The 27031-nt window shown below is 38.0% G+C and overlaps 2 protein-coding genes across 2 annotated transcripts in view; one reads left to right on the top strand and one right to left on the bottom strand.

Annotated features, from left to right (window-relative positions):
* The window catches only part of CCDC88A (coiled-coil domain containing 88A), a 193893-nt gene extending 187810 nt beyond the window's left edge, over positions 1–6083 (bottom strand). Inside the window, exons 1-2 of the mRNA XM_060026582.1 lie at positions 5998–6083; positions 1618–1725 (exon numbers count right to left, since the gene is read on the bottom strand). The gene's annotated coding sequence lies outside the window, so the exon portion shown is untranslated. The remainder of the gene's footprint in view (positions 1–1617; positions 1726–5997) is intronic.
* A 236-nt stretch (positions 6084–6319) lies between these two features.
* The window catches only part of CFAP36 (cilia and flagella associated protein 36), a 32665-nt gene continuing 11953 nt past the window's right edge, over positions 6320–27031 (top strand). Inside the window, exons 1-6 of the mRNA XM_060026579.1 lie at positions 6320–6594; positions 9461–9525; positions 10131–10232; positions 17093–17207; positions 21215–21302; positions 23011–23062. Of these exons, the coding sequence (XP_059882562.1) occupies positions 6480–6594; positions 9461–9525; positions 10131–10232; positions 17093–17207; positions 21215–21302; positions 23011–23062 (537 nt within the window). The 5' untranslated portion in view covers positions 6320–6479. The remainder of the gene's footprint in view (positions 6595–9460; positions 9526–10130; positions 10233–17092; positions 17208–21214; positions 21303–23010; positions 23063–27031) is intronic.

The raw sequence follows: 27031 nt of genomic DNA, 5'->3' as shown, positions 1-27031 counted from the left end.
AGAGTCAATTTAGCACATAATCCAAGGTAGAAGGGAAGAGAAGAAAGTAATATAGCAAAATTATCTACATATACACAAATAAGACAATGAAAAAACCTAATGACCAAAGAAACGGAGGTGAAAGAAAAAGAGTAATTCACACAAAGATCCTGAACATTTAGAGATGAAATGAAAATAAGCAAACTATCATACAGTTGGAATTTATAATGTACCGTATCTGGAGCTCTTGGTTTCTAGCATGGTGCTTGGCACACAGTATGCACTCAATGAGTAAAGAAAGGATTCTAAGCCATGCCATTTCACACCAAATGTATGTGCTGAGTCACAATCTGAAAAGTCATTGTATTTTCATTTCTTTGCTGTTATTTTAAATCAAGTTGTTGAACATTTTATAGATTATGAGCAATAAGACATTGAAAAGGGAATGGAAATTCTGTGATGCTACATCTGCAAATGCAATAAAAATCTAAGGATTCACTGGAGAATTTGAAGATATGGCAGGTAATTATTTATTTGCCAACCCATGGAAACCTCCTCCATCCCTTTGCTGTTATATAAACCAAATAATCAAGACTATTTGGAAAGAAACTATAATTTAGAACTTCTAAAAAGTCTTTCTATAGCCAGAATAAAAGCAATTTAGAGGATTAAAGCAGTGACCTTTTTTCCCTTCTTTACTTGAAAGCTGAATTCATACCATTTGAAGTAGTAATTAGGTAGTTCATTAGAGCTGTTTTATATGTTCTATAAATTACATATGAAAATGACACTTCTGTTGCATTGGTATTTTTAAGCTTATTGCTAATAATAACTTTAAGCCATCTGATCTAGAATGCAAGCATATTTTGCTAAAGTTAAAAAACCCCCACTCTGCCAGTAAAAACCCCACCTTTACTGTCTCCCGCAGGAACAGAAAAGAGAAATGGATTGTTTTCAGGCGAATATGAGGCTCTATGTACTCCAGTCATAATTCACATGTTCATCAAATACTCATTGTGGGTCTCTTAGGGCAAACCATTGTGTTGGAGTTGGAGATACATTAGTGAAATTAAAGAATTTATGTCCTCTGGAATTTACAATCATTTCTCTAGTCCTCCCCTGACTAAATTAGCAATCTCCCAAGTATCTGAGATATATTTGTGCATTTGTAGGGATATGTAGACTCATGGATATAAAACAATAATAAAAGGGATAAGAATTAGCATTTAACCATGATGATTGCAGAATGCACAATACTTCCTCTTAAAACAAAACCAAACTCCATAGGTACATGTCTTTAAAAACTGCTTGCTGTATGATTTAGCAATTCCACTTTCAGGAATTCATTTTCACAAAGTGGTAAAGATTAGGTGCAAAGATTTAGTTACAAGGATGCATTTATTTTTAAAACAGTGCAAGAAACAGCCTAGGTAAATACGGAATTGTTTAAATAAATTGTATTATGTTCACACAAAGGAAATGAATTGCTTGTGTACCGCTAAAATTTGTATGTTGAAATCTTAACCCCTAAAGTGATGATATTAGGAAGTGGGGGTCTTTGGTAGGTGATTAGGTCATGAGGAGCCTTCATAAATGGGATTAGTGTCCTTATAAAGAGACCGTGGTGAACTCCCTTACCTCTACCACCTGGGAGGACACAGAGAGATGATGGTGGTCTATGAATCAGGAAGTGGGCCTTCACCAAATCAGCTGACTCCTTGATCTTGGATTTCTCAGCCTCCAGAACTGTGAAAAAGAAATTTCTGTTGTTTATAAGCCCCCTAGACTATGGTATTCTGTCACAGCAGCCCAAGCTAAGACACTAGGTAACATTAAAAGGGGTCATGTAAACATGGAAAACCTTCTGTGATATATATCATAAAATTAAAATTGGAGGTTACCTTGTTGCTTAAGTGTCAAGTACAGAGAAGTGCAAGCCCTGACTTTGTGCTGACCCCAGGCAAGAAATGTGACCTCATACAGTCTCAGTTTTCCCACCTGTTATGGGCTGAATCATGTCCCCCAACATTCATATGTTGAAGTTCTAACCACAGTACCTAAAAATTTGACTGCATTTGGAGAGGGGGCCTTAAAAGGGATTATTAAGTTAAAATGAGCTCATTAGGGTGGGCCCTAATCCAATACGACTATGTAGGGAAGGAGAAAACCTTTCTTCTACTCTCTTAGGTTTAGTCATTGGGGCCTATGAATTAAACTGACGAAAGTCAGATTGATGGGAGAGAAGGCATACAATTTTATTAATATTTACAACTTTATATGCATGGAGGCTTCACCAAAAAGAAGTGAAAAAAGTCAAAGAGCAGAGAGACTTGTGGGCTTACGTACCATTTTAACGAAGGGTAATAAACTGTGGAGAAGTGACTAGACAAAGGAAAGAGGACTTGGGCTTCTAGGGCTGACAAATTGTGCGGAAGTGACTTGTAAATACATGGGGAAGGAGTGGTTAAGATATCTTTGAATGGAAGACAAGGGTTATTTTAGTAGAGTCTGTTTATGCAGACTCATCCCAGAATTGACTCCTCGTCTCCAGTGATGAATGTTCTCCTCGCCTCTGCCTGGTACAGGGAAAGTAAGTAGGTTTCTCATGGGAAATTTATGTCCTGTTTTATGCAGATGGAGGAGAGCAGAGAGCTATTTCTGCATCTGCTGTTTCTCAGCTGCCTTCAGCTCAAAATAACCAATATGCCAAAGTGGCATATTTTAGGGTGTCACATTCTGATCCCCTTCAACTGATGTCCTTATAAGAGGAGGAAATTTGGACACAGACAGGTAAAGAGGGAAGACCATGTGAACACAGTGAGAAGGCAGCATCTAGACACCAGGAAGAGAGGCCTTAGAAGAAACCAAACCCCCTGACACCTTGAAGTCAGCCTTCTAGTCTCCAGAACTATGAGAAAATAAAATTCTGTTGCTCAAGCTATTAAAATCAGAAACAAAGGGAGACTGGCTTTGAAAATTCCCTTAGCTAATAAAAAGAGTTGTCATACAAACAAGGCTTAATTTAGTTTGTTGTGTGAGACCTACTTGACCTGGGTCATTTCTTGTTTATGCCTCTGGAAATCATAAGTGAAACTTGAACTGTTCCCCAAGGTTGATATCAGGTAATCACTGACAAATTCCCTATTGTTTAAGAAAATTCTAATATTATAACCAATCATTGTAAAGAATAAACGGTCACTGCTTTCTCATTACATAAGCTGCTTTATAATAATATACCCCTGAGCCTCATTCCATGTTTTGGTTTAAGAGCTCCTGGTCTGCAAATTGTCTTTTTGATGTGTGTACAATAAACTTTAACTAATTACTACTTTGGTGATTCACTGGTTTTACTTTGACTATTTCTTAGCCTTTGACAAAGCCACCCAGTCTGTGGTACTTTGCTACAGCCGTCCTAGCAAACTAATACACATCATCCGTAAGATGGGGGAAATCTTAATAGCATCTTTACTTAGCTCTTAAGGTTGTCCTGAGTCAAACATGTAAATTTCTTTGTAAACTATGAACTACTACACAAATGTAAGTAGTTGCTATTCACGTGGTCCCTGAAAAATCTGGAGGAATGTAATTATCTTGTTAAGACTGAACTTTATAACCCTTTAGTAAGGCAGAGATCCAGTTCCCATACAGGGATGGGGAGAAGCAAGAGATTTCAGTAGGAATGCAGTAAAGAACGTAACTGACTTGTCAGTGAAGAGAGACAAAATAAAGAGAATGCAAGCTGTTAAAAAAGAATCTAAATTACATATAATAATAGCTAACATGTATTGAGCATTTACTAACTTACCAAGCATGGTCCCAAGTAATTTTTATGTGTTCTCTAATTAACCTCTTATCAACACCATGGTAAAAGTACTGTAGATATGTGTGTGTGTGTGTATGCTTACATGGGTATGTATGTTATCTATTTCAGTCTTTTCTGTTACAACAAACAACTTCAATGTGAACATTTGTTCATACATAGCAGCTAAAGTGGTCAAAATGAGAAGTTGTGATTTTTCAAGAGAGGACCATGCTTTGTAGCACTGCAAAACATGAAAAACACTACCTGGCTGAACAAAGTGCTATATGGTAAAATGCACAACGCACACCCACCTTGTTTTCTTATTCTTCCTCCAGAGCATCCCACATGCATTGCCCTAAGAGTGTGTGCACTGTTCTTTTGAGTTTGTGTTTATTTCATAATAAGCATATTGAATATATTATATTAAATCTGTATGAGAATCCTTCTTATAAAGGTCCCAAGTACTGAATAAAAAGAAAATCCTTTCATTTGAGGAGAAAATTGAAATAATTCAATGTTTTGAAATAAATGAGAAAACTTGCAGGCCTGAGGGAATTCACATTGGCCACATTGAAGAATGATGCTGAGAAAATAAACGGAAGAAGAGCTTGTGCATTCCAGTTATTATCTGCTTCCAGTGGAATTGGAAAGCACTCCCAAGAGACTAAAGATAAAGACCCTAAGGCCAGGTAATGCTGAGTGCAGTTGGATAGCACTTGGTGGCCTTCACGCTCATTAGAAACCTGACAAGTAATTTCCTTATGAAGAAAGGAAACTGGCAGAAAAGGAGTATTTCTCTTTTAAGCTGGTTTAGAAGACAGAAAAGGAGAACAAGAAGCCACAGTAATCCCCTTCTGGTGTCACAATATTTTAGCTCCAAAATGATGATGTCCTTCTCTCCTTTTACCTCTTCTCAGTAACTCAAAACCCCCCACACTTACCACACCCATTTCCAGTAAGTGGTACCTGGAGCATGGCTATCCACTAAGGAAGATAACTTATCGGCTATCATTTACATAAAAAATGTAAAACTTCTATATGGCAAAAGACACAGTGAACTAAAAGACAAATTACAAACATGTCACTGCAACATGTGACAGAGTTAAAATTCTTATACTAATGTATAAAAAGCTCTTTCAAATCAATAAGAAAAATAAATCCCAAGAAGAAATGGTCAAAAGGTATGAAAAAGTAACATAGAAAGAAACACAAAGGCTAATCAATATGAAATAAAGCTCAAATTCAAATTTAAAAATGCAAATTAAAACTATGTATCATCTTTAACCTAGTGGATTGGTAAAGATATTTTTCAAAAAGGCTTTTAAAAATAGGTTCGGTAATCTTTCCTTTGGGAATTTATTCAAAGTAAATAATGAGACTAGAGTTGAAAAACATGTGCAAGTATGTTCATTACAGAATTGTTTATAAATTTGAGAAATCGAAGTAACTTAACCTAGCTATTGAGAATTGGTCACACAAATCAAAGTATATATAGTCTTTCATTTAGCAAATCTGGTAGAATCTATCCTTTGGAATAGTCAATAAACCAACAGTTCTTAGAGACACACAGATGTTCATTTTAGCAGTTTGTAGAAGGGAAAAATGGCATGGTATATCCACACCACGGAGGGAAAAAAAACCCTGCACACTAATGACATCTATGCATCCAAGTAAGATACTGTGTGTATATACAAGAAATAAAAATAACGAAACGGTATTTTATTGAATACCATGAAGCTATACAGAAATGATAGTTTTATGTTTATATGAAAAGATGACCAAATATTAAGTGAACAGTTTCATAACTGTACATACAATATGATCCCATTTATGTAAATACATATAAGGTTGTTTGAAAATATTTTGGGATGCCAAGTACCCTGACAATGACCTTTGAAGACCCATTCCACAAATAACCCCAATCTAAAAGTAGAGTTGGTGTTACTTAACAAAAGGGTTGGTTACCTAGACATTTATTTAAAGGAACATTTACTTTGATTTTGCTCTTGAAAAGGTCAATTCTAGTTATTTCTATCTGCGCAGGAAAGTTTAAAGGCCCGCCTTCTGCTACAGGATGCAAACTGACTGCAGAGCGAATCAGCAAGTCTTACAGAGCTATTTTGCTCAGGTTTGTATTTTCAAACAACCTTTTAATTGCAAACGTTTCTGGGCCAGCGGGTCTGAAAATGTTCGGGACTGAGTGGTGGGGATACAACCGTGTACTGAAGCCTTTAAAATTTTCAGTCATAGTCCAGGTGCGATTCGCCTTCCCAGCGCCATTTCTAAGCCTTGGTCTCACGCATTTATCTAGAGGGAACGCTGAGATTCTTTCCAGGACTTCCAGCCAATGGCTACACTCCTGCTCTCTGCCCCAGCAGCTCCGGGCCAATGGGCTGAAGGCTACCTTTCGACTCAATACTGTTCCTTTCCAGCCAATCGGAAGAGTTCTTCAAATACCTCTCTCCAGGACGCGCTAGCTCCGCGGAAGCTGGCTTCACTTCCGGGCGGCTTCTAGGGGCGGCTACGCGGGTTGCCATAGCGACCGTTTTACGTTAACTGGTTTGTAGCTTTCATCCAGGTGACTGCGAGACTGCGGGGGCAACTTGTCTTCCCATTTCCTCTCGGTTCCCTGCGGCCGAAAGGCCTTCCAGGCTCCGGGGGTCTGGCCTAGGCTTCCGCGGCGGCCCTCGAGGGCGGAATGGCTGCGGAAGAAGAGGACGAGGTGGAATGGGTAGTGGAGAGCATCGCGGGGTTTCTGAGGGGCCCGGACTGGTCCATCCCCATCTTGGACTTTGTGGAGCAGAAATGTGAAGGTAAAATTCAGATCCCGAATCGTCAATCCTTTCTCACGTCTCTCACACCAACAGCCTCTCCACAAACTGCCTTTCATCTCCCCGGTCTCCACTCCTGTCTGCCAGGTTTAGAGCTGGATTTTAGGATGTGTTGCTGTCACTGCGCCGGTCCTTTCCTTCACGGAAATGAAAACGAGGACCGAGATACCTTTCCCCCTGGGCCCAAGCACACATCCGAAAAACATCAGACTTTAATCCTATGTTGGGTCTCTCACCCCATCCTGCACCTTTCTGCCCTGGGCAGGTGCACTGTTTGTGTGGGTTTCTTCGACAACTTCCCCAGTGACTTGGGAGGGGAGACGTCAGTTTGCTTCTGAGTTCCTTCTGATCCCAACAGTTGACCGAAAAGTGGGTGGGCGAGGGGCGTGTGATTACTCCAGCAGGCCCAGAGCCGGTGATCTCGGTGGCGTGTATTCCCTTTTTTGAGTTCTCTGACTCTCGGTTATACCAAAAATGGAGGGTATCTTACAACAAATGAGTTATGTAACCGTGTCATAACATTTCCTGTGAGGAAAGGATACCTCTAGGTTCTGATCAGTTCACGCTTTGGAGTCCTGCATTCAGTTCTTAGAGACAAATTGGAGCCCATTCATGGAAAAGGAACCACAAACGATGTCATATGAATAATTCCAGGCTGTTGTTGCAGTTGTTTAGCTGGCCAAGACTTTAAGGGTAGTCATATCCATTAATCGTTTGAACATCTGTCTTATGTTGGAGGGATTAGACTTGTTTTTGTAAGCTTCAGTGAGATAGAGCTAGGGTCAGTGGGTACAAGCTAGAGGGGAACAAATTTCTGTGAAGGAAGTACTTCATAACAGAGAGTATCCCAGATAAATTAGCCTGCCTCAGGAGGTAATGAGTTCCCCAGCCACTAGCAGTGTTTGAATGAATCTGACAACAACTTAATGGAGTTTTTATAGAGGGGAATTCAACTATCAAATGGTTGGTTATCCTGGATGATCTTTTAAGAGTCCTTTCAGCCCTAAGTTTCCATGAAGCCGGTAAAGAGGAAATTTACTTTGACCACTGAATCTTTTCATTACATTCTCATTGCCATGAGCAAAATTCAAATAGTATTTATTAAGTATTGTTCTTACAGGTAATTTTTAAAATAAGTTCAAAATAACTTTTATTTCTGCTCTTTTTAAGAATTTAAAATGCTATTATGAGACTTATGAAGCATGTGGTGGTATTCTGACCTCCTTTAGGAGAAAAAGGAAATTATGTCACCTTTTGATTCCATTTACCCTACTGAATGAAACTAAATGCTGAAATGGAAAAAAAAAAAAAAATAAAGCATCGTTCCTTTTATCCCCAGATGTCAAAAGTGGCTGCATCTCAGTTGTAACACACCTGATTGTGTAATTTTACAGGGAAACAGTAATCCTCAGCCTTATAAACATGTAATGTAGTAATCTGGCTTCAAAATTAACTGAAAACAGCTTTAGTAGCTGCTACATTGCATGTATGCCCAGTGTTATATAGAGCAGATGCCAGGAGAAATGGAAGTAACATCCCAGTGACACTTGAAATAATAATGTTTATATTTCACTGACTTTGGGTTGTCAATGTGCTATTCATCACCTCAGATAATTTAAAAATTAGTTTTGTACTACTCTGTAATATCAGCCTTTATTTCAAAATGTATTGAGTGTCGTTCGGCCAGAAGCTGAGGATAGAAAGATGAATAAAACAAATCCTTGTGCTTGAGAAGTTTGCAATTTGGCAGGTAAATGGAATTTAAATGTAAATTGGCAGGTGTTATAATAAGGGTAGGCACATGGTGCTGTGTATTTTAAGAGTTCAGAGGAAGTACTCTAACTAGCCTAGGAGTTGGGAGTGGGTAGCAGATCATGGAAAATGTGCCACTTGCAATATTTTGGAGAATTGTTGAGAGAAGGGGGGCCAGGTAAAGGCAAAGAGATCTAAGGGCTTGAGCAAAGGCATGGGTTTATTTTGTCTTTTTGTGTTACATTTGTCAGTATTCCAAGTAATTGTGTATTGTTAAGAGTGCAAAGTTTGGGTTTTGGAGTGGTGGGAGTTGAGATTTGGGATCCAGTCTTGGAGGGTTTTGTCTGGTCTTCTAAGTATTTTGGATTTATTCTCTAGGCAAAGAGCAGTAATTGAAGAGTTTTAAATAGAAAATTACAGAAGTTAGTTTTGCATTTTAGAAAGATCATTTGGGGGGAATATTATAAAAAGGGGGTTTATTGCTTATAATTCATGAGTTTGTCTTCTTTCCTTAATCACATTGTAGCTTCTTGAGGGAATATATATCTTTCTAATCTACATTGTTTCACACATATGATCATTCAGTAAACATTTGTTTTTATTTATTTTTATTTCATTATTGATTTATATGTAATAAAGAAGGCCGAGTAACTTTCAGTAAAATTTGGATCAGCAAAGTTCCAGTATGATAAAATAATCTGGAACCTGTTGTAAAACGAATTATTTAAAAACTATCAACAATAATGTTCCATTTAAAGTTTATAAAGAAATTGTTGCCTTATATTCTTGATTGAAAAGTAGCAAATTAGTGTTCATCTTCCATATGAAGTAGATTTTAAGTAGGAAAAAAAACTTGTTTACAACTAACACTATACACACACACACACACACACACACACACACACACACACACACACACACACACACACACACACACACACACTCATCTTTTTTTAATCCCAAGAATTTAAAGCAGAAGAGCTGGTTTATAAGACTGAGAGTTCTATTTGTAAGACAACTAGAGTGGACTTTGATATTTGCATTAATGAAATGACTTGTTTTTTTACACTATGCAATATTTTTCTTTTAAATTTAGTTTTTGATGATGAAGAAGAAAGCAAATTGACCTATACGGAGATTCATCAGGAGTACAAAGAACTAGTGAGTATTTTTTTACCTGATTTTAAATGTAATTAGAATAATGTTAATTCAAGATGTTCTGAATTTTAAAAATGGATTTTTCCATTAAAATTCTTTAATTAAAAAATTCCAATCTACCCTAATAGTACTACCAGTTGCATTAGACTCCAAGCGTTCTCTGTGCATCTCAATCAATCCTTATGACTGTAGAATGTAAGAAATAGATTTAGGACAACTATTTTAAGGGATCTTGCATCCGGTATTTAAATTTTATTCTTATTCTTCTGCTGATACATCCAGGGGAGTGTTAATTATTAATTTAGCCATGTTGTCTTGAGATTTTAAGGAATGCCTCTGGGTAGCAGAAGAGTTATACCACAACAAACTTCATAATTGTGACTTCAGTGATTTCTGGGAGAGTAAATAAAATTTTATTTGATTCTCTGCAAAAATTTTCACTTTTTGTTTGTTTTTTCGGTGAAAGACATTGTCACTGCCATATAATATAATTTTATGTAGATTAATAATTGCAAGCAAGCATTTGATTATAGTTTTCTAAACTCAATGTAAAATTTGGAATTTTTCTATGTAAATTACAAAAAAAAAATTAAACTTTCTATTTTTAGGTTGAAAAGCTGTTAGAAAGTTACCTTAAAGAAATTGGAATTAATGAAGATCAATTTCAAGAAGCATGCACTTCTCCTCTTGCAAAGACCCATACATCACAGGTTTTTTTTTTTTTTTTATTCTGCTAATATATACTTTTAACAAAAATGCTCAGATGTCACTTAAATTTGCTATGTTTGATTGTCAAAGTATAATATTCTAGACATTGTAAGAGTGAAAAGCCAATTTGTCACATATGGGTTCTTTTTTATAACAACCTTGAGAAATGATCATTTGAGACATAATGAACTGATGCTATTAAAAAGGAACTTTCTGAACTCAGGACTATACTAGATCACAAGCTTTATGCAAACTACTGTTTTATTTATATAGATCTCGGACAATTTTGCAGTTGCCCGGTTTCTAATCTTAGCAGATACATAGCGCACAGTTCCTCGGCTTCCTTCTCTTAGAACTAATTTTATTGTCTCATTAGTTCTGCAGTGCTGGATTGAAGTAGGTCTTATGTGTATTTATAACTAATATTTACTGACGGCTCATGCTAGCTGCTGTTTTTTGTTTTTTTTTAAAACATTTTTCATTTTCACCAAGGTCTTTATTTATTTATTCTTGGCTGCATTGGGTCTTCGTTGCTGCGTGTGGGCTTTCTCTAGTTGCGGTGAGCGGGGGCTGCTCTTCGTTGTGGTGTGTGGGCTTCTCATTGTGATGGCTTCTCTTGTTGTGGAGCATGGGATCTAGGCGCACAGGCTTCAGTAGTTGTGACATGCAGGCTCAGTAGTTGTGGCTCGCAGACTCTAGAGCACAGGCTCAGTAGTTGTGACATGCGGGCTTAGCTGCTCTGTGGCATGTAGGATCTTCCCAGACCAGGGATCGAACCCGTGTCCCCTGCATTGGCAGGTGGATTCTTAACCACTGCACCACCAGGGAAGTCCCTAGCTGCTGTTTTAAGCAATTGGCATGTATTATCTCATTGAATCTTCCTGACAATCCTTAAGAAATTGGTACTATTTTACTTCCATTTAGAAATGAGAAAACTAATGCACAGATATATTAAGGAACTAGTGCAAAGTCCACAGCCAAGTAACAAAGCCAGGATACCAGCCCAGGCGCTCCAAGTGAGAGCCCTTGCTCAGAGATTGAGTATAGGGGTATGTTACTACCAAATATAGTTTACCAAATAAACTATAATTCCTTATAGTTTAGTGAGGATTGTCTATGATGTGACCTGAAATTATTATTTTCAACCTTCTCCTGCTGTCGTTCTCCAACACATTACATACTCTAGTAGTTCTGGCCACTTGCTCTTGTAAGCATCCATGTGCCTGGCTTTGCTCATGGTAGTCCCTTAACCTGGAATGTTCAGCTCCCACCTCCTCCTCCCTCCATCCTTTCCTTAGCCAGAGAAATCCATCTCATCATCAGGGTGTGCTGAAATGCAACTTTCCTGATCCCTCTAGTCAGACTAGCACGCATTCTACCTCACTGAGCACTCTTACATTTTCAATTCAATTCGACTGCCTTGAATTATAGTTTCTTACACATCTGTTTGACTTGAAGAATTTATTGAAAATTATTAACTAGTATTTAAATTTAAGGCATTGGTATTTGTTTTTATTTTCCTTGTTTTCCAGGAATATTTTCTGCTTAGGTTAATATTTGTCAGCCTCTTAATTAAATTATTATGAATGAATCTGAATTACTTTGTGAAAAAAGATGTTCATAGTAATAGTAGTCACATCCGTCTTTTGTTTTCATTATCAGGATAACTTTAAATTATTTTTGAATGAAGATGTTCAGAATTTTAAAATACTGTTTTCAGATCAATAGTAACACATCCTTCTCTTTTGCTGAGTTATACAACACCTTTTGATTTGGAGTTGATTGGTAGTACAGCCTTGTTGTGTACAAGGAGGCAAGCCTTTTGACACAGACAGACCTGGATTTGAGTCCCAGATCTTTTGTTTATTTTCATTTACCACGGGCAAAGTTGTTTTACAGTTTTCCTTATCCATTCTGATTCTCAGTTTCTATATCTATAAAATAGGAATAGTATCTACTTTGAAAGGTTTTTGTGAAATTTGAGCGAAAATGTTCATAAATGTTCATAAAGCATTTAGCACAATACCTGACACATATAAGGTGGTCTATAAATGGAAGCACCTCTTAATTAAAGGTAGCTTTTTTGGTGGTTGATTAGCAGGGTGCTAATTAGGCCAGGGTCATGTGTTCAATCCCCATGTGGACTAGTTAGCTTTATTCTCTTCTGGAGCAAACTCTTAGCCCCGGATTCTGAAGGCAACATGATTGAATCAGCACAAGGCCATCACTGTTAATCAGAAAAACAGCCCAAAGCATGCTATTTACTGCTTTGCAGCAATAATCTAATCTTTGTAAATAAAGGTCAGAATGCTGATTCCATTATGCTAATATAGAGTGCCTAAGAATGAATTCAAGAAACCAATTGCTTGCCTAGAGTAGTTTAGGAGGTACTTTTCATTTTGTTTTGGTCTGTTTGGTTTGATTTTGATTTTTTAGAACAGCTGCCAGCTCCCCTCTCATTGATTGTACTGCTAAAGCCGACTTGCAAAATTCTTTTCACCTGGTTTGGTCATTGTTAGCCCTAGACCAGTGGTCCTGGCATACTCTTTGTGTTTTAAAATCAGCAGTAGTAAAGAGTGCATCAGATGAAGACCTCTAGTTTAAAAACAACAAAAACAACAACTACCATCTCTCTTTCTTTTCTTGCTTTCTTGGTTTTCCTCCCTCCCTCCTTCCTTCCTTCCTTCCTTCCTTCCTTCCTTCCTTCCTTCCTTCCTTCCTTCCTTCCTTTCTTTCTCTTTCTTTCCTTTCTTTTCTCTCTCTCCATTTCTTTCTTTCTCTTTCTTTCTCTCTCTCTCCCTTCCTTCCTCCCTTCCCCGCTCTGTGCAGCATGCAGGATCATACCTACCCCACCAGGGATGGAACCCGTGCCCCCTCTAGTGGAAGCACAGAGTTTTAACCACTGGACCACCAGGGAAGTCCCAACAAAAAGCTTTTTAAGAGCATGTTTTCCTGTCATATATGTGTGGCTTCTCAAAAAATGCTCATGAATTAGGATATCTTTCTACAGAGTTCAGAAAAATATAATAATATATAAATATTGAGATACTTATTATTTCAATTGTGTTCAGTTGATTTTCTAATTTTATGCTGTTTTTCAGTTGAAGCAGACAAAAATGCTTCTTTCATTGCTTGTGATTTTTTTTTTTGGTGAGGATAGAGTTCATCATTGATTTCTGTGTATTGCAAGAGCCAGGGATGACTATATGGCAAGAGACAAAGTGTTTTTTGCTTTTGTTTTTTATTTGATTTGCTTTGACTTTTATAAGGTAGAAATTAACACTTTCACAAAATTTGTCCTCTAATAATAGTAATTTGGGAAAATTATCCTTTTTTCCCAATAACTTGTATCATTGAAAAGATTATGTGGTATAACTTTATAACTATATGTGGTATAATTTTCTTTTTCTAAAAATACACACAAGAGGGCTTCCCTGGTGGCGCAGTGGTTGGGAGTCCGCCTGCCGATGCAGGGGACGCGGGTTCGTGCCCCGGTCCGGGAGGATCCCACATGCCGCGGAGCGGCTGGGCCCGTGAGCCATGGCCGCTGGACCTGCGCGTCCGGAGCCTGTGCTCCGCAACAGGAGAGGCCACAGCAGTGAGAGGCCTGCATACCACAAAAAAAAAAAAAAAAAAAATACACACAAGATAATTAACAATATCTGTGGGACTTCTAGTAAGATTTTAAAAAATTAATAGACTATTTTTTAGAGCAGTTTTATGTTTATAGAAAATTGAGCAGTTAATGTAGTGTCCCTTTTTATTAACATCTTTCATTAGTGTAGTATATATTTTTTCTTTTTTTAAATTGAAGTATAGTTAGTGTAGTGTATTTGTTGATGAGCCAATACTGATATGTTATTATTAAGTAAAGTCCACAGTTTATATTAGGGTTCACTCTTTGTGTTGTACAGTTCCATGGATTTTGCCAAATATATAATATCATATATCCGTCATTACAGTATCATACAAAATAGTTTCACTGCCTTAAAAATCCCCTGTGTTCCACATATTCATCTTTTCCATCCTTGCACCAAACCTCTGGCAACTGCTGTTCATTTTACTGTTTCTCTAGTTTTGCTTTTTTCAGAATGTTATATAATTGGCATCATACAGTATGTAACCTTTTCAGACTTCTTTCAGTAAGCAATATGAATTTAAGTTTTTTTCATAGTTTGATAGTTCATTTCTTCTTATTGCTGAATAATATTCCATTATATGGTTGTACCACCATTTGTTTATCCAGTAACCTTTTGAAGGATATTTTGTGGCTTCCAGTCTTTGGCAATTATGAATAAAGTCACTATAAATATTCATATTCAGGCTTTTGCATGGACATAATATTTTCACCTCATTTGTGTAAATACCTAGGAGCAAGATTGCTGGATCATGTGTTAAGATTAACTTTAGCTTTGTAGGAAACTGCCAAACTCTCTTCTAAAGTAGCTGTATCATTTTGCATTTTCACCAGCAATGAGTGGGAGTTCCTGTTGCTCCATGTCTTCAGTAACACTGGTATTGTCAGTTTTTTGGATTTTAGCCATTCTAATAGATATGTAGTGGTATCTCATTGTTTTCTTCTACCCATTTTTAAATTGAGTTGTTTGTTTTCTAATTGTTGAGTTGTAAGAGTTCTTTGTATATTTTTGATACAAATCTCCTTTATCAGATATGCGTTTTGCAAATGTTTCACAAAATATTCTTTTGTGGCTTTTCTCTTTATTCTCTTAACAATGTCTTTCACAGAGCAGAAGTTTTTTATTTTAATGAAGTTTGATTTATTGATTTTCTTTCATTGTTTGTGCTTTTGGTGTTATATCTTAAGAAATCATTGCCAAAAGCCAAGGTTATCTAGATTTGCTCTATGCTATCTTTTAGAAGTTTTATGATTTTGTTTTTTACATTTAAATCTATGATCCATTTTGAGTTAATTTTTTGTGGAAGGTGTAAGGTCAGTGTTTAGGGTTTTTTTGTTTGTTTTTTTTTTTTTGCAGTACGTGGGCCTCTCTTTGTTGTGGTCTCTCCCGTTGCGGAGCACAGGCTCCGGACCTCAGCAGCCATGGCTCACGGGCCCAGCCGCTCTGCGGCATGTGGGATCTTCCCGGACCAGGGCACGAACCCGTGTCCCCTGCATCGGCAGGCGGACTCTCAACCACTGTGCCACCAGGGAAGCCCTCCCGCATTTCTTAGATGGGTTAAGAACACTGTTTGAGAAGCCCTGCATTACAACTTTAAGGATCAGCTCAGACACTGACTTGCTGATAGCTCTAGTTGACACACTGCCTTCAAGTGTTTGTTGATGAGGATAGAGTACTTGATATTACTAATAAGAAGTCTAAGAAGGCCAGAACAATGTTATGTGGTGGTGTAATCCCATAAGGGAGCCCTGGCAGACCAGACATAACTACTCTAATACAGAGGCTGGCTGCAGTTGTCTGTAATACTGATCACTGGGCTGCAACTTTCGTTTTGTTTTGTTTTGAAGATTTTTTTCATGTGGACCACTTTTAAAGTCTTATTGAATGCGTTACAATATTGCTTCTGTTTTATGTTTTGGTTTTCTGGCCACCAGGCATGTGAGATTTTAGCTACCCGACCAGGGATCCAACCCGCACCCCCTGCAGTGGAAGGCGAAGTCTTAACCAGTGGACTGCCAGGGAAGTCCCTGGGCTGCAACTTTCAGTTAAACATAGATGAAACCTATTTGTCATCCCCTGCCCTGGGCCTTTTGAACAGTATATGTGAATTTAAAGGAAAAGAAACTTTCCGTCTTTTTTTCCTGCAGTTGACTCCTTATAAATGTCACAGAGAGCTGCTTTCACACTTTATTATTTTGTTTTGCTGTACTGCTTTTGTCTAGGATGTGAGCTGGTTGCTGCAGGAAGGACTCCTTCCTCTCTGTTTAGAGCTCTTTGATGGAACATTTGTTGAGGTGTGTCTTTGACATTATTGCTGCTGCCTACCTGGTAAACAGTAGCACACCCTCGGTTACCTCTGTGTGATTCCTGTGGTCAGCTTTTCCATGAATGTCATGTAAAGCTTGAAATAAGATTTGAGTAAGGTGAATAATATCTGAGTGTTTTCTTTTGGCTTTTCATGCATTTCAATTTTATGCTACTTCTTACTGACTAGCTTGAGAATTTGTTTGCTTTTCTATATAACAATAGTTCTCTGTAGCTAAGAGAGTGTTAATTTGGGTACTCTAGGTAGATACCTTTATTGTTTTTTCTTAATTTATTACACTTCTGTTTCATCCAGAAAAAGATTTCTTATCATAATTTCTAACTCTATTTCTTCCATAAAACTTTCTGCCTATAGGACTACTACAGTTGTGTTCTCACATTACTCTACCACATTATGCTTGTTTTCCAGACTTCATTTTTCTTTTTTGGCATTTAATCTTATTTAATTTGGTAATTTTATTAATTCAAGGATTATTTTGTAGTTACTGATTTATCACCAAAGAGTAAATTTCAGGTTGACAGAGGCTAAACCAAATAGATATCATCATTTTGGTTGAAAAACAGATCCAGATACTGCAGTGGTAACTTTAAAAAGTAAGCCCAATTCAGGTGTTGTTTTTCCGAGTTGCTCAGCACTGGCTCATTTGGAAAACGTATCACTGTCTGCCTTAGCTTCCTGGAGGGTAGGGACGGAGGGGTTGGGAGAGTCAGCTTCTTGAGAACCTACTTTAAAGGCTTTTAGAATAAAATCTTAAAATTATCCTTTTGAGTCATCTAGTCATAAATAACAATGCAGCATTCTTGAATTAATGCACTTTTTGCAGTAGAAATGATTTGAGTGTTTGGGAAATAGTTTTAAAACTTGAATCTTCGTTTAACTTCCCGACTTCTTTTCACAGGCCATTTTGCAACCTGTACTGGCAGCAGAAGATTTTACTATCTTTAAAGCAATGATGGTCCAGAAAAACATTGAAATGCAGCTGCAAGCCATTCGAATAATTCAAGAGAGAAATGGTAAAAGATTGAATTTAGAAATCTAAGTGCTAAATGCATTCTTTTTGGTGGCAGTTTTAACTAATATGGTCTTGATGTAGCTGCCTTGTATAAATTTATTTCAAGTTTGAAAGTCTATGGCTGACTTAAGAGATACAAGAGTGCAGACTTCCTGATCACTGAGTGGTTGACATCTCAAAGAAAGCAGACCAGAATTTGATTTAATGTTTTAGGTTTCAGAGAGCTTGATTTTTCTGCCCAGCCACTGCATTTGTGAAATTCAGCATTTTTGAGTGGTCACAGTTACAGTTACTGTCGAGAGAAGGTGACTACTCTTCTTCTGGCTTTATAGGAGACAGTGGTTCTCAAGCTCTTGGAAGCAGTTGGAGGGCTTGTTGAAACACATGTGGCTGTCTCCCCATTTCTGATTCAGTAGGTCTGGGGTAGGGCCTAATACTTTGCATTTTTAGCAAGTTCCTAGCTGATGCTAAAGCTGCTGGTCCTGGGCCCGCACTGAGAACTACTGTTCTAGGGCAATGGGCAGATAGGATTACCCCACCATCAGGTGGAAGAAAAAGCAGAACTCAAAGCCCTTGGTAACTACCTTTAGCTTTATTTTTTCCTTAACTCTGCCTAAACTCACGTTCTTTCTATCTCTTCCTGCTTTTCTTCCCTTCCTGTGCACTTGAACTATATTTGACATCTTGACTCAGAACATCAGAGTTTCTAACCATACTTCTTGTTTTTGTACTATCTGATTTTCACCCCAGGTGCTTATCTCAGTTTCCCATTTCTGACTCCGATGACCTTCATACCTGTGTATTCCTTTGCTTAATAGATTGCCACTGATTTTCCTTACCATGCCAAACTCTAATGGTTTGGCAGCAGGGCCTTTTTTTGGCTTGTTTCTTGAAGATATGGGAGCTATAGTTTAGTTGTACTGTTTGCTTTTAAGGGTCTGGAGCATGCAACAATAGGGCTTCTGTTGTTACAGGGCAAACATTAGAATGTTGCAGGGCCTTTGTTGTGGGTTCTACTCTCATTTGTCTGATATGTGTAAAGACTATATCCTTTAGAGCCAACCACCATCAAAACTATTCCCTAAAATCCTAAATTCATTTCACAGCAGGTAAGACAGCTGTTGTCTGTGGTTTGGAGACGGCACCACCCTAACCCTGAACGATGCATGACACCGTGCTGTTGTTTTGGTATAAATAAGTTTGGAAAACAGTCTCTTTTTCTTTGTTTCTCTACCATAGTTAGCTTCATAAAATCCTTTTCTCTTGTGTTTTCCTGCAGCTATGCTTTATTCTGACCTATGGGATAATTTGAATAATTATTTCATGTTATTTAAAATTATTTTAGGGGGATCAGTTTTGATAAAAGAAATAGTGAACTTGATATTGGTACTCTATAGTTTTCAATTTAACCAGAAACATTTAGTTTTTTTTTTTTTTTTTTTGGCGTTACGTGGGCCTCTCACTGTTGTGGCCTCTCCCGGCGGCATGTGGGATCTTCCCGGACCGGGGCACGAACCCGTGTCCCCTGCATCGGCAGTCAGATTCTCAACCAGGGAAGCCCCAACATTTAGATTTTAATTAAAAGAGAACAGGTACACATAGCTTGTATCAGCTGGGTGCCTCAGGCTGCCATTAGCAGAATACCTCAGTGAAAATGGCCTAAGCAATAGGAAATTATCATCTCAATTGAACAAGAAGTCCAGAGGAAGGGAGGGAAGAAAGGTCCAGGGTTGGTTAATTTGGTGGCTCAGTGATGTTATTAAGGACTCTGACACGTTTCCTCTTTATACTCTGCTATTCTCAGGATCTTCTCTCATGATTGCATCTGGCTGCATCGAATGCAGACTTTAATATCTCATGAAGAAAAGGGATGTTTCTTCCTGTACATCTTTTTTTGCTAGCAAGACAACACTTTCATGGAAGCCCCCTAGGAGTTTTCCCCTTAGGTCCTATTGGTCAGGATTGGGGTGACACGCCTTTCTAAACCCTCTGGCAGGGGGAATGAGACCATTGCAATTGGCTTGAATCATGAGTCACTCTTGTGGGGTGGGGTAGGGCCCTGCCTCTAAGTACTTGGCTGCCTGGTAACTGCACACATGTGGCTTATATTAGCAAGGAAGGACGAGGGGAATGATGTGGAATAATGCTGCTGTCAAACCACAGGGTGTGACAGTTTGCTTACATTTAAACATAGACTAATACTTAGTTCTGCCATGAATTTTTAATACTTGTATTTAAGAATTTCACTTAACATAAATCCAGAGGAAAGTACCTTAGAGCAACGTTGATTGCACTTAAAACTGCAGACTGTTTATGTGAGAAAAATTCAAAGGCTCTCTGGATTCTGGTTGTACCTCATCAAAGAATTTGGGGAAGATGCAAATCAGAGCATTATTTTGATGGTTTTGTTACCGAGTCTAAGCTTGTACTGCTTGCTGCACGACAGGCCAGTAATCGAGAGACAAGTTGTTGGGCTAGTGCCCCAAAGAACCATCTTGCCTGAGTTAGAATTCAGGCTCATTTTATACTAAAAGGGGAGGGAGTAAAGTCAAACCTTTTCTGGTTCCCATCAGCTTCTGGAGGGGATGTGTTAATTTCTTCCTCCCTGTAGTCATTCACAGATGGGCCTGGTCAGAATGTTTCCTGTGAGCTAAACAAAGCTATTTTAGCTTAATGCTCATTACCTGGGAAGCAGGGTTCCCAGAGATGGGCCATTATGTATAATTTAAGTTTATAGGCAACATCCCTTTAGTGATTAACTTGTAATAGAATATAAAAGTGTCTTCCTTATTACAGTTTTGAGGTATTGCATACTGTTGTTTTAGTCTTTCCTTAGTTTTTAAAATTTTCCATAAAAGGTGAATAGGAGAATACTAATTGTATAGCTTTTGACTGAGGAAAAATGCACTTAAGACCAATTTTCTGGTTGTGATACTATACTATAGTTTTGTAAATGTAACCCTTGGGGGAAACTGGGTAAAGAGTGCATAGCATCTCTCTGTATTGTTTCTTACAACTGCGTGTGAATCTGCAGTTATATCAAAATGACAAGTTTACTTTACAATGCATTTAAACATCAGGGGATTAGAATAATAAAGCTACTTTAATTTAGAGCAGATCCAAAATCCCGTAGTCATATATGGATAAAGAAATGGAAGGTAAAAATTAGGGGACATGCTGTTAATGTTTTGGGAATATAATAATTATAGATAAAAACAGAACACTTATTACCAGTCTACCTGCTTATCAGGAAGATATAGGTAATAAAGTAAATGAAACCAATGCTTAAAATTGCTTGCCATGAATTACTATTTGCCTTGGGCCAAAGTTGGTGCTGCCCTGGTTTATAGTTATTAGCCCAATATTTGAATAGAAGCTCTGAGGGCAGAGGTTGTTTTATTCATCTTTATATTCCCCTTAAGTGCTTAGCACCATGCTTTTCTGCATGTAGTAAGCGGGGCCCTTTTCAGTAGCATTTGTTTTAGTATGAATGAAGAGGATTAACATACTGTTTCAATTAATGACGTATTTTATATTTTGTTTTGTAAACTCTTTTCCCATTTAAGGAATACTTTTGAGAGCATAATTTCATTATTAGGAGCTTATTGATTTCAATGGTATGTCCTGTATAGTATGATTATGGAAGATAATAGCTGAAATATAAGCTATTTATTCTATAAATAGCTTATATTAATTCTATAAGTTGCTTATATTAAATATAAGCAATTAATTTCTATTGTCATATATTATTATTGTTATTTTAAATAAGCAATACAAATAATTACCAAGAGTCATTTCTAGGTAAAATTGTGCTTTTTTGGTGGGGCTGATTCCCTAAAAGAAGAAAAAGTTAAAAAGACCATAGTTACAAAGATAATAGCTTAGAACATTTTTTAAAAGTTATAGATCTTAATAAACTTATTTGTACTTCTTGATGAACTAGAATAGTGAAAAATAAGTGTTTCAGTTGACTTGATATTCTTCTGTATGGTCTTTGGTTTTGAACAGGTGTATTACCTGACTGCTTAACAGATGGTTCTGATGTGGTCAGTGACCTTGAACAGGAAGAGATGAAAATCCTGAGAGAAGTTCTTAGGTATGCTTCTTTAATTATTTTTTGAATGGATCATTAGTAATATTACAATATTATCTGCATATGTGCTTTTTACTCAAAAAAATACTGTGAACTAGTAAAATATCTAAATTCTCTCCTAAAGACGATGAAAATGATTTATCATTTTATTTGTTTATAATTATGTATATATTACATTTCTTAATGGACAGAAAAAATTATTTTCAGATGACTCATACCAGATCAGCGCAGATGGGAGGGTCTTCCTCCACTCCCATCATGGGAATAGGAAACTAGCCACCAATGGGAACAAGATGCAGTAGACCCAGCCTGATGCCTGGAAGGGCTGTAGTGGCCTGAGATAAGCAGGAAACTCCTTGGCTTCTGGATCTGGGTATTAGAGGAGGCTTATGCCAGGTGTCTCACAGTAGGAGGTTGAATATCCAGACTCCACAGACCAAATAGCTGACTCTTTGCTGGTCTCTTTCTTGCCTCAGTTACGTGATTCTCAGCCAAATGCCTGGCATGGAATGTGCAGCCCACTAAAGGGGAATTTCCCCTCTTGGGCCTGTTGTCCCCTGACCCCTATGGGAGTTTTAGAAGGGAGGGGCAATTGAAGCACTTAATATTTAAATCTATGGGAATGTATAGGTTTAAGGCAAAAGGATACCTGCAGCTATTTGTGTCCCCTGCAGAATGGGGCCTTGGCATTTGGTGGCCCTGGCTCTCCACTCTAACCACATACATGACCGTCTTCTAGCATCCTGTAGTCCTCCCACCTACCCAACTTGTCCCCAGTTCCAAAGCAGGAGGGAGGTTAGGCAGGATGGTGGTTAGGAGGATGGGCCTAGTGGGGGACTGTGGAAGGAGCTGTAGGACTTTGTGCTGCATTTCAGGAGATTTGAGTGGTTGTGGGGAGGGAGGCAAGTTTGCGGGTAAAACCCGGCCTTTCCTGCCAGGTCCTCCTTTCCATGGCGAGGGCAAATGGGAGCCTGAGACAACACACAACGCTCTGAGTTGAAAGATTTGAAGAGTTCAGGATATTTGGTAATAGGTTTAGAGGACTGTCAGTTTTGACTTGTACTGGTTGCTTCTTGGTTGATTGGTGGTTTGAAAACTGGTCAGCATTGTGCTTTTAGATTTTACTGTGTTTTCTACGAGCTTCTGGGGGTGGTGTACTACTGTATAAGCAGTGGAGCTTAATCATGAACATGTATGAGAGTTGAATTGGCTATTTTCCTAAATCAGACTTCCCTCAGTGAGCAGTTTACAAAAGCTGATAGGGCTTTGGCATAATGGCATCAGGAGAGCTGTGTGGTAGCTCAGATGCCATGGAAAAACTAGAATGAGGGGAGAAATGGATCTTAGGAGGAATGTAACTGATCAGTCTAAAGAGAGAGATCGAAGTCCATATTCATGAGATTTGCCATTCAGATTTGGGTTTAGGATTTCAAACCTGTTGATCTTTGTTCAGCTAGGGGTCCTTCACATCTCCAGAGGAAATAGGTAAACCTGTATTTTATGTGGCTAACTATATTATGCTGTTTATGCCTATGTATGTCTTTCTCAGTTGATTGTAAGCTGCTTTAAGTTAAGCCTGATTATTTCCATCTTTGTTTCCAAAATTTCTTGCACATATTGTAAGCTTAGGTTTAGCATGTTTCTTGTTGAATATTTGTTCTTTGACCAAAAGAGAAAGTTTACTTTTCTACTTTATTTTTGTATATTTCAGAAAATCGAAAGAAGAATATGACCAGGAGGAAGAAAGAAAGAGTAAAAAGCAGGTGCCTACAAAACATATTAATATAATAGAAATATTTCATTGCTGTTATCCCTTAGGTTTACACCTGGGTTTTCTATTAAAGTTTAAGCTTAGGTGGAACAACACAGTTCCTCAGAGTATTTATATTTTCTTGGCAATTCTGAGCATTTATACTTAACTTTATAACTTTATTCACTTTATAATTCATCCAGCGACCTACCTTTTAAATTCCCGATAAAGAATGAGATTGTTCACTCCAAAAAAACTGTATGTAATACCATTCAGATTTTGGGGAATTTTTAATAGAAATTCCCCTTAATTTTATGAATAAAAGAGGATTAAGAAAAACATTTTACTTCCCCACTCACCTTGATTCCTTTACTATTTTGAAACACCATCTGCAGCTAATACTGAGGGTCCCTTGTAGACTTTAACATTGCCAGCTTGAAGCAGAATGATTCAGTTTCACGTTTCCTGGCATACTCCTCTTTCATTAAGAACTGTTTCCATAAAGGGCCTAATCTTTCCTAAGGATCAATTAAACATGTATCTGGCTGAGGTGAGGGAAGATAATATTTATTTTTTCCTCCCCCCTTTTCTAGCTGCTTCTCTTTCCACATTTTCTCAAATCTCCCTGAAGGGAGAGTGAAACCTAATATAAACTAATTCTCAGTTGCTTGAAAGTCATTTTCCTTTTTTTCCTTCAATGACTGTGATACCTGCTTGTATCATTTACTATATTTGAAAAAACCTATTTTACTCCAAGGTAACCAATGAAGAGCAAAAGAGAGATGTTTTAGGATTTAGAGGGGATTTATGTATCTTTGAGTAAATCTCCTTTTAGTAAATGGAGGTGAAATTCATAGATAATAATATTTTTTAATGTAGGAGTATAGAACAGAAACTCGTTCAAAACTGCTCTCAGAAGACAGTAGTACTGGGAATTCCCTGGTGGTCCAGAGGTTAAGACTTCGCACTTCCACGGCAGGCGGTGCCGGTTTGATCCCTGGTTGGGGAACTAAGATCCCACAGGCCGGGCGATGTGGCCAGAGACACACACACAAAAAGACAGTAGTATTGACTTTCTGATTTATATATAAACTATATCAGGCTTCTTGAATAATAATATGTTTTGGGGCGTATGGTTTTTTTAGACTTCTTTTAATGGAAATTTTCAAGCACACAAAAGTAGAGCTGATAATAATTTCAGTCTTCATGTTTCCATCACTCAACATATAGAGACTTATGATTTAGGTATTCATGAATTACCTGAAAAGTTACATGTGATTGGATTTTCCTGTTTTTAAGGAAAAATGAAGTATCAGTTTACTTGGTTCTTTCCAAGATTTAAACGATCTCTTTGGTTTAAATATAGTATCCCATTTTAGAAATGGAAATACAGGCATATCTCAGAGATGTTGTGAGATCGGTTCTAGACTATTGCAATAAAGCGAAGATGGCAATGAAATAAGTCACAAAAGTATTTTGGTTTCCCAGTGCATATAAAGGTTATGTTTACACTATACTGTAGTCTATTAATTGTGCAGTAGCATTATGTCTAAAAAAACAATGTACATACCTTCATTAAAAATTATATTTATTGCTGGGACTTCCCTGGTGGTCCAGAGGTTAAGACTTTGCACTTCCACTGCAGGGGCCGCCGGTTCGATCCCTGGTCGGGGAACTAAGATCCCACATGCTGTGTGGTGCGGCCAAAGAGGAAAAAGAAAAATATTATTTTATTGCTAAAAAATGCTAACCATCATCTGAACCTTCAGCAAGCTGTCATCTTTTTGCTGGTGGAGGGCCTTGCCTCGATGTCGATGGCTGCTGACTGACCAGGGTGGTGGTTACTGAAGGTTGGGGTGGATGTGGCAGTTTCTTAAGATAAGACAACAATGAAGTTTGTCGCATTATTTGACTCTTCCTCTCATGAACAATCTCACAGTAGCATGAAGTGCTGTTTGATGGCATCTTACCCACAGTAGAACTTCTTTCAAAATTGGAGTCAATCTTCTCAAACCTGGCTGCTACTTTATCAACTAACTTTGTGTAATATTCTAAATCCTTTGGTGTCATTTCAATAATCTTCACAGCATCTTCCCCAGGAGCAGATTCCATCTCAAGAAACCACTCTCTTTGCTCATCCATAAGAAGTAACTCCTCATCCATTCAAGTTTTATCATGAGAATGCACCAATTCAGGCACATCTCCAGGCTCCACTTTTAATTCTGGTTCTCTTGCTGTTTCCTCCACATCTGCAAAACTTCCTCCACTGAAATCTTGAAGCCCTCTAAGTCATCCATGAGGGTTGGAATCAATTTCTTCTAAATTCCTGTTAACGTTCATATTTTGACCTCTTTCCATGAATCATGAATGTTCTTAATGGCATCTAGAACTGTGAATCCTTTCCAGAAGGATTTCAATTGACTTTGCCCAGATCCATTGGAGAAATCATCATCTGTGGCAGCTATAGCCTTACGAAATGTATTGCTTAAAGAATGAGACTTGAAAGTTGAAATTACTCCTTGATCCATGAGATGTAGAACGGATGTTGTGTAGCAGGCATGAAAACAACATGAATCTTGTTGTACACCTCCATCAGAGCTCTTGGGTATCCAGGTGCATTGTCAATGAGTAGTTAATATTTTGAAAGGAATCTTTTTTTTCTGAGGAGTAGATCATAACAGTGGGCTTCAAATATTCAGTAAACCATGTTGTAAACAGATGTGCTGTAATCCAGGCTTTGTTGTTCCATTGATAGAGCACAGGGAGAGTAGATTTAGCATAATTCTTAAGGGCCTTATGATGTTCAGAACGGTAAATGAGCATTGGCTTCAACTTCAAGTCACCAGCTGCATTAGCCCCTAATAAGAGAACCTGTCCTTTGAAGCTTTAAAGCCAGGCACTGACTTATCCTCTCCAGCTAGGAAAGTCCTATATGGCCTCTCCTTCCAGTAGTAGGCTGTTTCATTTGCATTGAAAATCTGTTGTTTAGTGTAACCACCTTCATTAATTTTGTTAGTGAGATCTTCTGGATAGCTTGCTGCAGCTTCTGCATAAGCACTTGCTGCCTCATCCTGTACTTTTGTGTTACAGAGACAGCTTCTTTCCTTCAGCCGCATGAACCACCCTCTGTTAGTTTCACACTCTTCTTCTGCATCTTCCTCACATCTCTCAGCCTTCATAGAACTGAAGAGAGTTAAAGGCTTGAACTGAAGAGAGTTAAAGACTTGCTCTGGATTAGGCTTTGGCTTATGGGAGTGTTGTGGCTGGTTTGATCTTTTATCCAGACCACTAAGAGTTTCTCCATATCAGCAATAAGGCTGTTTCGCTTTCTTATCATTCATGTGTTCACTGGAGTATCACTTTTAATTTCCTTCAAGAGCTTTTCCTTTGCATTCACAACTTGGCTAACTGTTTGGTACAAGAGGCCTAACCTTTGGCCTATCTCAGCTTCCTTTTTTCTTAACATCATTATTGGAGTGTAATTGCTTTACAATGGTGTGTTAGTTTCTGCTGTATAACAAAGTGAATCAGCTATACATATACATATATCCCCATATCCCCTCCCTCTTGAGTCTCCCTCCCTCCCACCCTCCCTATCCCACCCGTCTAGGTGGTCACAAAGCACCGAGCTGGTCTCCCTGGGCTATGCGGCTGCTTCCCACTAGCTGTCTACTTTACGTTTGGTAGTGTATATGTGTCCATGCCACTCTCTCACTTTGTCACAGCTTACCCTTCCCCCTCCCTGTGTCCTCAAGTCCATTCTCTAGTAGGTCTGCGTCTTTATTCCCGTCCTGCCCCTAGGTACTTCGTGGCCACTTTTTTTTTTTTTTTTAGATTCCATATATATGTGTTAGCCTACGGCATTTGTTTTTCTCTTTCTGACGTACTTCACTCTGTATGACAGACTCTAGGTCCATCCACCTCACTAGAAATAACTCAATTTCGATTTTTTTTATGGTTGAGTAATATTCCATTGTATATG

Source organism: Delphinus delphis, chromosome 12 (assembly GCF_949987515.2).
Source record: "Delphinus delphis chromosome 12, mDelDel1.2, whole genome shotgun sequence".
Classification (NCBI taxonomy): domain Eukaryota; kingdom Metazoa; phylum Chordata; class Mammalia; order Artiodactyla; family Delphinidae; genus Delphinus; species Delphinus delphis.
Note: the sequence above shows the minus strand (reverse complement) of the source record. Positions and strands in the feature narration are given on the sequence as shown.